The following is a 10,995-nucleotide window of genomic DNA, read 5'->3' as shown; positions in this document are numbered from 1 at the left end:
AGTCTCTTTTTTTAGAAAAAGAACAAAAACCACCAGATTTCCCTTGACGTTGCTGCTAAAAGGCAGCGGCATAAACCATTTTGTAAAGTCTAGAATGTTATACTCGGAAATCTACAGTGCATCACTCCACTGCCAAAGCAAAGCGGTGTGCAAAGTAGTTTGTCCCCTTTAACTAATCTAGATCAGCCACAGGTCACCTACTTGGCGATTGGTGCTGTCAGTGCCCCTTGTGGTGTCAAGCCTTTTCTTGCTAAAGTGGACTCTAGTGGGGCTCAGGAGTGTAGCCATGAACCTGCCTTGTGTTCGGTCCAGATCTCTGGTCGCATGTGTTACCCTTCAACCTCTGCACATTCGAACTGGGTTAGCAGGAGACCAGATGATGCTTGATTCAGAACATACTTTGGCCCGCAATCGGGTTAAAAAGTACAGAACTTGTGATCTGATGAGAGAGCATCTGATGCATTCAGTATAACACACAGTCCACATACTAGTGTGCACACACATGCTAACCTGTTTCATGGTGTGGAATACAGGATATGGCACCTCTACCATCCGCCCTCATACTGGGCAGTTTTTGATAAACTCTTGATTTCTGCTCTGACTGCCTGTGCTTGCCTCTTAGCCTTCAACAGAAATCAGAAAAGATTTTCAGGTGCTAACACTCTCTGACCAGACAGGACCAGTCCCCTGAAAGAAACGAGTCCCATCTCTCCCTCTAATATTAGTCTAGCTTGCAAGCCCACACCTCCACATGGATTGGAATGATAACCCACTTCTGACCAGATTACACTTTTTTTATTTAAAAAAAATAAATACGTCTTAACAGAACTTGTGCTCAGGCCCTTTCTGTGACAAAATGGTGAGGAATCCTGAACCATGATTGTCCCTTTCGGAGTCACAAGGTGTAAATGCTGGGGCTTTCTAGGTTGATTTGAAGTTAATTCTGGCTAGTTGGTCTTCATGTCAGCTCGCGGTCAGATTGACTTCTTTATATCTTTCTTTCCTTTGTCTGAATTATAATTTCTGTTGGTGAGGAAATTTCTCTGCAGATTGGGAATGACTGGGCAATCTTTCTGGTCTTAATATTAAAAAGTGTGAGACAGGAATTTGTGTGTTAATAATGGAGAGAGATGAATCTTAAGCGTGTTCCCACTTGTCTGATTCACACTCCCTTTTGTAAGAGGAGTATGTTGGGAAGTGCGTGCACACTTCCCTCTGCATCTGGAAGATCCAGGATACTTCCCTGCAGATAGCTCCCACCCAATGGCTTCCCTCTGTACACAAGGCAGGTACAGTTTGATTCTCCTATCAACATTTTGCATGTGGTGCCATTGCTGATGTGAAATGATTCTCACATGGCACTGAGCAGCAAGGGGTAGGAACTTTATGCTGGGTACTTCAATCTATTGCTGCAACAACAATGGCCCACATTGTTTGACCAGAGCAGCCATTCTATGTGGTCATGTTAGGGGACCTCCTTCCATCTGGCGACTTCTTCCCCATGCAACAATACAAGATGGTATAAACTCTTGCTCCCAGCTTGATAGTCTGTCCCAAGTAAGGGGGTCGATTTGTGTTAGCTTTGAGGCTTGTCTGTGAAAGACAGCCAGTGTTGGTGCTGCCTTTAACACTGTGTGCAGTTATTCCTGAACACCAGTTTGGAGACTTGAACTGATGGTATGCGCAGTTGATAGCACTTCCCCCTCAGAGGGTTGTCAGCACATAGACTAGGCTGCCAGCCCGGTGCAGTACTGTGGGGGTGCTGAACTGTCTGAAATGCTTGCAAATGAGACCTCCCTATCTGCTGATTCAAGTGGAGCTGAAACTCATTTAAGGCAGAGCGGGGGTGCCCTCCCCCACTGCCCTGCCTTTCTCGCTTGGCCCCAACATGACTAAAAACGGATCTCATTGCTGTTTATGGGATCGTGCTGTGTGAAAATTGGCTGTCACGTTTCCTACATTACAGCAGTGACTACACTTCAAAAAGTACTTAATCAGTTGTAAAGCACTTGGAGACACCCTGAGGCTGTGAAAAGCCTTATATAAAAGCAAATCTTTTTCTTCCTTTATTTAAAAGCCTACCAGATGATGCTGAACTACATTTCGAGCTCGGGAGAAATGTTTTCCCAAGTTGCTCCCTGGCAATGAAGCCTGATTTAGAATCCAGGGCTAAACCTAAATTGTGTGATGTACATTGTGTGTGAAACCATCTTGGCAAGATAGCCATTGTACAGTGAAGAATGGGCACAGCCACATGAGCACGTACACTTGCCTTAGCACCTTTGGTACAGGTGACATGGTTATTTCTGACACCTGTTACAGGTGCAGCGCAGCTGCCCAGAGTGGCTGATGAATGACACAGGGTCACCTTAATACGAAGTAAAATTATTCTGCCCACACTTGCTGTTTTTAGTCAGTTAAAGCAGTTTTGACAGCTGACAACCTTCCATTGTGTGACCCAACTACCTTGTTATTTGTTTGGGGGTGTGGGGGGAGACGAGGCCATGAATGGGAGTTGATGTGACATTGTTCAGTGATTTGACCTTATCATTTCTGGTGCTCTTTGGCACAGATACTGAAAAGGAGCAGAGCTCCAGACAAAGGCTACTCTCAATGACATCTGCCACCTGTACCTCTAGCCTAGTCACCTCTAGACTGTATCTACCTCCCTAATCTGTCCCTGCAGACAGTGTGCTGGGGAGCTCCTAGTCCTGCTCACCTGTATCCTTGGAGCAATGGTGCCACCTACTGGAGGCACAGTTAATGTCAGGAAACAACAACCAGCCATTTATCATTCTAACTACTAATTATCTGCTGGTCTGTGTGAGCACTGCAGCTCATCTGCTTTTCAGGAATAATGGTGTTCAAAGAGGGTCTATGAAGATAACGAGTAGTAAAAGAATACCCGAGACTTTCTTTACAAGGGTAGGAATCAGTCTGTAAATTCAGACTTTTCTCCATCAGAGGACTCTAACTTTCTAACCACCTTCCCTCAATAATTTTTTTGTTTAATCAGCTCTTCAATTTTCCATATTTGCACAAGAATATGTATTGTAAGGTGGGGGAATGAAGACCTGACATTTGCTTTTCTTTTGCCATGTCAGCCATTAACATGAATATTGCAGCAATTTACCTTCTGTGGTTTTATTTTTAATTTGCTGAAATATCCAGTCAAGTTGGACTTCCTGACAAAATGGTGGGGTGGGGAAGAGGAGAAGTCAAATGATCTGTTGGTGATGGTGAGATTATTGAGAGGCTGAGGTGTAATGGAGGGTTAGGTTGAGTTACTGCGCCTGACTTTTTAAATGGACAAAGCCCAGCCTCGGGAGGTGGAGCATCTGGAGAGAGAGAGTAAGTCCCATGCCCAGGGAGAGTGGGTGCTGCTTTATGTATTGTGCATACACCGTCACTTGAGTAGACCCTAAAGTGTTTTGGTGAACAAGTTATAAAATCTCTGGTCATTGTTGAACGGCTGTTGATTTGAGATGTGGGGTGGGTTGGGGGTTAGGGGGGAGGAAGAACGAGGGGTTTTCACTGAATAGGAAATGGCAGCTGGAACCCAAGGTGAGAGTTCATTCTGCTGACCCTGTTCTGAGACAGTTACTATGTTTTCCTTTTTGATAAAAGGACAAAAAGATACACAGTGTGGCTCTTCCTCGCACACGGAGCCCTTGTGCTCAGTCCCATTAGAAACCACTTTATTTTCAGCAGGGCATAGAGGACCTAGTCACTCAAATGTGTTCAATATTTCACATACACGCCTTTATGTACATGGATGGTTTAATGAATAGAACAATCGAGTCATCTCAGAACTGTCTCCCCTCCCTCTTTCACTCTCATTTACACTTCTCTTTCTTCCTTCGCACTCTCTTCTCTCCCTCGTCCTTTTTTCTTAAACCCCCTTCTCTCTTTCTATCTCATTCTCCCTCACTCCTCTCTATTCTCTTCTCTGCCCTTTCAGATGTAATATGAATTTGATAGTTTTCCGGTGATCTTGGGGCCCGCAGCACACAGCTGCTGAGTCAGTGTGAAATGTGGTATCTAGAAAGAGGAGACATGGCTATAAAGAACAGATTAGATGTAAGATCTAGAGCATTAGAAACTTCTTTGCAAGGAGCATTTTGAGGCTGTGGAAATTACCTTGTTCACTAGCTAGTGATTGCAGCAGTGAGAGCATGCTGACATTTAAGAATTGGTTAGATAGATGGTTGAAGGAGGGAATAAAGTGATAGGGGACAGAGCAGATGGACGGGATTAGGACTAACACTGCCCCAAAGGATAAACACCAAGATAGAATGGGTGGGTTGAATAACACATTTCCATGCTGTAATTTCTGTGTGAAATTTGGCCCCAAAAGAAGCTGGTGTGAAAAATGGGAATTGTCACACTGATGGAGTAGCAAGAGCTTTGCTCTGCATCTTATCCTTCTGTATCTAACAGTACCAATGCCTGAAGTGGAAAGGGATTGGAACACAAGTGCCAACATCCCTCATCCTAATTATCACAAAAATGACATGCCTCACAGTGCTTTACAGCCGATGAAGTACTTTTGTAATGTAATCACCTTTGTAATGTCGAAAATGTGGCACCCAGTTTGTGCACAGCAAGCTCCCACAAGCAGCAATGTGAAACTGGCCAGATGGCCTGTTTTAATGCTGTTGGTTAAGGGGTATTTATTGGCCAGGACACTGGAGGAACACTCCTGCTCTTCTTCAAATAGTGCCATAGGATCTTTTATATCCATATGAGATAGTAGATGGGTCTTGGTTAACGTTTTGCCTGAAAGATAATGCAGTGTACACAATCTTCAGACTGTGTGCTGGGAGTGCTGCCACTGAGCCAAGGCTGACACTGTGCAGTAATGTGGATGTGAACATTTCATGCCATGTCCCATTTGAACCTTGAAAAGGACTGAGCAGTATGATTACAGGCTATCCTTCCTGATTCGGGCTTTGCCTCAAGAGGGACCTTTTGAGATATATTACAGTAGACTGGAGTATTAGTAGAGGCAGATCTGTCACACAACATGGTAACAGCTAGAGAGGATGAATTAAACACATCACACACCAATTACAGGTTGAAAACTGTCAGCTAGTGTGATATTATGGAACAACACTAATTGACGTTCTGATTTTATTTTGCATTAACTATTCCTTCCATCCCACACAGCTGTAGATCAAAGCCCTTTCAATTGATCATCTTACCTCCTTGTGCAGGAAGGAGGCCTGTGGCCTTCAGACAGCACAGTGGCAGCAAGTGGAATGTCAGAGGTAAACCTGGAAGGTCTGATCCTCGCTTCACCTAATTGTGCATTCCAGTCTATCATATCCCATCTACCACCAGATAATCTGTTTTTAATGATGTTGGTTGAGCAATAAATATTGGCGAGGACACAGGAGGGAACGTCTTTACTCTTCTCGTGGTGAGATTGTGAATGACATTTAAATGTACATAGAGAAATTTATTTTAAAATATCTCACCATATACACAGACTCGTTATCATACATGGGGCAAATGCAAAGCCGGCTGAAGCAATGCATTAAATTTCTTGAGAACTAATTCTGTGAATTTTAAAGTAATGTTGCCCAGCACTCTGCACTGTATCTCCACTGAAGCATTATAATTATGCTAACATATGGAGCAGGGGATGGGGCTGTAAGATACTGTGGGCTAATCTGGGAATGCTTAGATCTGGCAGCAGGTGGCCTGTAGTACCTGTCTAAGCGATGTTGCTTTGTGTGTGGCCAGACAGTGGGTAGAGATGACTGAGTGAGTAGATTAGGGAGAGGGGGAGTGAATGCTGCATCAGTATGTTTAAATTGGCCGATTTTTCCGGCAGCAACTTTTGTTTTTAAAATCGGATGGACAGTAAGGTTATACAAGGAGCAGTTTAGCTGATCACTGACCCCGTTCCCTATCCCTTGGGCCTGACATTCGGGTTTGTAATGGCCTGCTGCTCGAAACTGTAATGAAGGCTCACAGAATTCATCCTGGGCGGTCACTGGCGGGACAGAGTGGAGGGCAGTTGTCTGCAAGTCTGTCTCGCCAGTGCCAAGTACCAACAGCAACTTATATATTTGGCATCTCTAACATAGTAAAATGTCTGGGGCTCTCCCACAGGAGCATTATCAGACAGAATTTGAAACTAATCCATATAGTGTGATTGTAGGATAGGTGACCAAAAGCTTGGTCAAAAATGTAGGTCTTAGAGTTGAAAGATAAGCGGAGATGTTTAGGGAGGGAATTCCAGACCTTGGAGACTAGGCAGCTGAAGGCAAGGCTGCCACTGCTGAGCCAAAGAAATCTGGAACACTCAAGAGGCCAGAATTATGTGTTGTGGGGCTGATTGAGATTGGAAATGGGGAGGGGCAAGGCCATGGAGGGATTTGAAGGCGAGGATGAGAATTTTGAAATCTAGGAGCTGCTTAATTAGGAGCTAATTTGTTTCAGCGAGCACAGAGGTGATTATGAACAGTACTAGGTGTATGTTAAGATAGGGATAGGGAAAGCAGAATTTTGAATGAGCTGGATACCCCACCAATCGCAATCCACTGGAATTGATAGCCAAGCAAGTGCCTTTGGTGACATTAGAACAAGCCTGAACCCCTAATAAACCCAACTTGGTTCAGCAAGCATTGAATTCTGAGTAGAAGACAGCCAGCTCCCTGTTCAGTATCCGGGTTTTCTCTACCTCACTGAGGAGTACACTCACCTGGGAGTCGGAAGGTTGTAGGTTCAAGCCTCATTTCAGAGCTTTGGAGTTTCAGCCTGAGTTTTGTACTCAACGCAGTACTGAAGGTGTGCATTGAGGTGCCGGTCTTCAAAATGGACATTAAACCAAGGTTCCAGCTCCCCTTTTGGGTGGGTGTTAATGATGCCAGTGGCACTATTCAAAGAAGAGCAGGGGAAATTTTGTCAGTCTCCTGGCCAATGTTTATCTCTCAACCAACATCAGTAAAACGGATTGTCTGGCCATTATTGCGTTGCTGTTCATGGGATCTTGCTGTGCTTAAATTAACGGCCACATTTCCTACAATACACACTTTCAAAAATAGTTAAGTGGCCGTAAAGTGCTTTGGGATGTCACAAAGTCATGAAAAGTGCTTTGGAAGTGCAAGTTCATTCATTTCAATCTCTGTCCCGGTTAATTAAAATCTGAATAACCTTTCATTAGAATTCAGCAATTTAATGTGTTCAACTTGCCCATGTGTATTTTTGGTTCCTACTTTTAATTTTGGGTGCCATATTTTGGCTTGGCTTTTTACCTTGCCAATGCTAAAACCAGAAATGGCTCATACAGAGTTGATTGACTATCTGTCTTCTCTTTCAGCAGCAGATCTACACACCCAGATCGACAGACAGATTGACAGTCCCGTCATTCCTACAACGGGATCGATTCAGTCGCTTCCAGCCCACCTATCCCTACCTGCAGCACGAGATCGACCTTCCTCCTACCATCTCTCTGTCAGACGGCGAGGAACCCCCTCCGTACCAGGGGCCCTGCACCCTCCAGCTCCGCGACCCTGAGCAGCAGATGGAACTGAACCGAGAGTCGGTCCGAGCTCCACCGAATAGGACTATTTTCGACAGCGACCTGATAGACACATCGATTTACAACGCAGGGCCCTGCCCGCCCAGTAGTAACTCTGGCATCAGTGCCACCAGTTACAGCAGTAACGGCCGAATGGAAGGACCCCCGCCCACTTACAATGAGGTCATAGGTCACTACCCAGGGTCGACCTTTTTCCAGCACCAGCAGAACCATGGCATCCTCTCCGTGATGGGAGGCAACAGACTGCAGCACCCTCAGAACCATGGCCTTGAGAGTACAGTTGTCCGGAACAGCAAAGACAAAAAGACAGGACATCCCTTCTGAGATCTACTCTGTGCACTTCAACTCAAACCAAGGGGCATGGGTGAGCAGGAGAGCATAGTCAGCTGTGCTTGCTCCTCCTACCACCTCCCCACCCCCCCACTCCCCCAACGGCCTCCCCCCCCCCACCCACCCCAAACCTCCCGCCCCCCTCTCCATTGTATAAAGTTAATACTTAGCTATGTCGCATCTGAATTGAACATCAAGCGTAAGGCTTCAGGTAGTTCTATTGAGCTACATTAGATAAGGAAGTTCCAATACTCTTGTGTTACTTTAAAAGAGACCTTAGTTTAAGCGATGTGCGTAAAATGCTGTCTTTAATTATCTCACTTAACTTTAAAGAAACATTTGCACAAAATTTTACGTTTGAAGAACCTGCAATATGTCTAATGAGAAAACTGCATGTGGAGGCAGGAGTATTTTTGTAATAGAAATGGCCTATACGAAAATAATGTTTTTTTTTGTTTTGTTCCCAGATGAGAGAAATGGCAATTTTTGGAGTGCCATCTCAGCGTGTCTCTAAACATTTCTGTATATAAAAAAACAGGGGTTTAGAGTTATTTATGAACACTTTTGAAACATTGCACTATTTTGTAATATGAGTAACAAGCAGACACTTGTAATAATGATGGCCTCCAGTGTCTGCCACAGATGTATGAACAAGCAAAGACGTTCTTGGTTATAGAAGTGCTGAGCTACACAGATACTTGTAGGTAAAGTCCTGTAGGCCCTGGATCCATTGGGAAAAGAAGCTGCAATGATATTAGAATATAGAGCAAAGCTAGAGGGTTACGTGACATTCAGAATAAATTGTGCTTTAAGATTAGATGGGAGTTACAAGGAACCTCTTCTGTTCTTCCTTGTGACTCTTGGTGACATGATGGACCCAATACTGTGAATCCAGCTTGCAGTACATCTTAGAAAAATCATCAGACTAGAAAATAGTCATGGAAAAGATAACCAAAGACACAGTCCTCTTTATACCCAGTGCGGGGTAATAAAATATGATTTGTGACAGTTTTGGTACCTTTTAGCATGTCTGCAAAAAATGTGTAGCAACTTTTATTAAGAAACCACTCCCTTTAATGTCAACACTAGCCTCGTTTTTGAATTGCTTCAAGAAAATGTGATGGTGTGGGTTGTGTGCCAATCAAGTTTGGAAAATTCTATATGCTTTCGGAGTCTGGCAAGGAGCCTAGTACAGAAGTAATGACTTTGCATATTGTGACTCAGAGAAGGGTTTAGATGTGTGAATGAGTCACTGGTAAAGCAAGGTGCACTTTTCTCCCAAACCTGTTGTTGAGGTGTAGTCTGAGCAGAGTGGAGTTGGTCCAAGCTCCAAGAAGGACAGATACCCTATTCCTTATTATTGCCATCCCTCTGAACCTTGAGTATAAATTCCCCAGCTGGGGAATTGGGTGGGTGGGGGAACAAAGCATGGCGAATTTAATGGGAAAGGGAAGGTGAGAAAAAGAGGACGGGATGACCATTTCTAATAGAAGAGATCAACTGGCATTTTGATTGTCTCATAATTGGTCACATTCAGATCATGGTATCTGATATACTGACTTTGTTTTTCTACATTAAGTTTTCAAGTTGCTCAATTGGATGTGGAAACACCCACACTTTGGGCCACCTTGAGCAAATGATTCATGTCAATGAGTTGAAAGTAAGGAATTGTGGATTCTATACAAGCCTCAATGGATTTCCATTGCATTTATCAATTTGTAGACTGAAGGTTGGAGACAAGTTCAGATGTTTTTTCCTGGCCTTCTGATAAAGTTCACCTGGTGGGGAATGATGTACTAAAGCGATTGAAGTTCTCAATCGCACTGTTGTGTCCCTAGTATAGGTTTCCCTGCTTCTCAACAGACCATGAACCCACAAGCTGGCAGCTCCAATGACTTAAACTCCACAGTATCCTGCTTTCAAAAATAGACCCAGACCTCAAAATGACACCCACTTTTCAATTTTGTTACATTATTGGCCAAATAAAGTTGAAGCTTAAAAATGGTGATTGTGATATAAATCCGTCTTTTTGGTTTCTGTGCTGGTGGCAGGTCGAGTGCTTCACTCTCACTTGTGACAATTTCTTCAAAAAAAACCTCTCTAGGGAGAGTAAATCGGACATGAGCCCTACAGGCGTGTCACAAGTCATGGAGAATGGCATAGGTGCTAATTGATTTGGAACAATACTTGGATTAATGGAGCTTCTCAGTCAGCTGGTGATGACGTCAAATGACAGAACCCATATTGATAATTCGTGGTACCTTGTTAATGCCACTATTGGAATAGGATTACCAAGATGCACCCAAAATCTTTCAGGCATGTCTTTGACCCTGCCTTTGACATATGGGGCACTATTAAATATTCTTCTGTTGCCCACATTCAACAGAGCCCTGAAGGGTGGTATTGTGGTCCTGTAACTTTCTGCTTGCACTCATAAATCTCTTGATGCTCTTGCTAGATTTTTTTGGATCTTCCCGGCTCAAGTTGTTGACTGCTAAGGCTGAGTGCATTTTACCAGTAAGAATAATCTAATTTCCAGCTTCCACAAGGTATGTGAAGCAGTCACACCATGGAAGAATTGGTGATAGGTGGCTGCTCATCTGTCCTCCTCCTGGGAGGACGATGCAATGTGCCTTTCGACTAGATAGACCTTGTAGAAAGTAGGAAAGGGCTGGTTTTCTTTGGCTGGTAAGTGCACAAACTCTCAATTGGGAGCCCCTGCCTAACACGCTCCAGGCAGGAAACCCATGCAAGATTAGGTGACGTATCACTTTTACAGCTGGCCCAATATTACTCCTGACTTTTAGTTTCCCAATGGACAAGTTAGTTAAAATTGTCCCAGAGTTGGAGAGAATCTCAATCAACTTGTAAATGGCCTGTCCATCCCTAAGCCAACTCAGTCTCCAAAAAGAACCCAAGGTAGAGATTTTGGCCAAATCCACCTTCCCCCATTTATTCTTCCGTTCTTTCTTTATTGTTCCCTTACTTGCAGCAATACAGCACAGTTTAGCTCTGCAGTTACTGTTGTTTCTAACCTCACTATTTTGTTCCTTTGACCTTTTGGACTGCCAGCAATTCCCACATGTGTTCACTTTAATAAATGTTGTCTTGAT

The 10,995-nt window shown here is 43.9% G+C and overlaps 1 protein-coding gene across 3 annotated transcripts in view; it reads left to right on the top strand.

Annotated features, from left to right (window-relative positions):
* LOC144689202 (protein TMEPAI-like) overlaps positions 1 to 7,968 on the top strand; it is an 80,280-nt gene extending 72,312 nt beyond the window's left edge. For 2 of the 3 annotated variants that reach the window (XM_078556313.1, XM_078556315.1), the window contains one exon: positions 7,331 to 7,968. In XM_078556313.1, the coding sequence (XP_078412439.1) occupies positions 7,331 to 7,876 (546 nt within the window). In that variant the 3' untranslated portion in view covers positions 7,877 to 7,968. The remainder of the gene's footprint in view (positions 1 to 7,330) is intronic. The other variant, XM_078556314.1, reaches the window with a different exon arrangement.
* Positions 7,969 to 10,995: the final 3,027 nt, after the last annotated feature.

The sequence above is a fragment of the Cetorhinus maximus genome, chromosome 13 (genome assembly GCF_964194155.1).
Source record: "Cetorhinus maximus chromosome 13, sCetMax3.hap1.1, whole genome shotgun sequence".
In the NCBI taxonomy this organism is placed as follows: Eukaryota; Metazoa; Chordata; class Chondrichthyes; order Lamniformes; family Cetorhinidae; genus Cetorhinus; species Cetorhinus maximus.
This window is presented reverse-complemented; position numbering and strand designations above follow the sequence as displayed.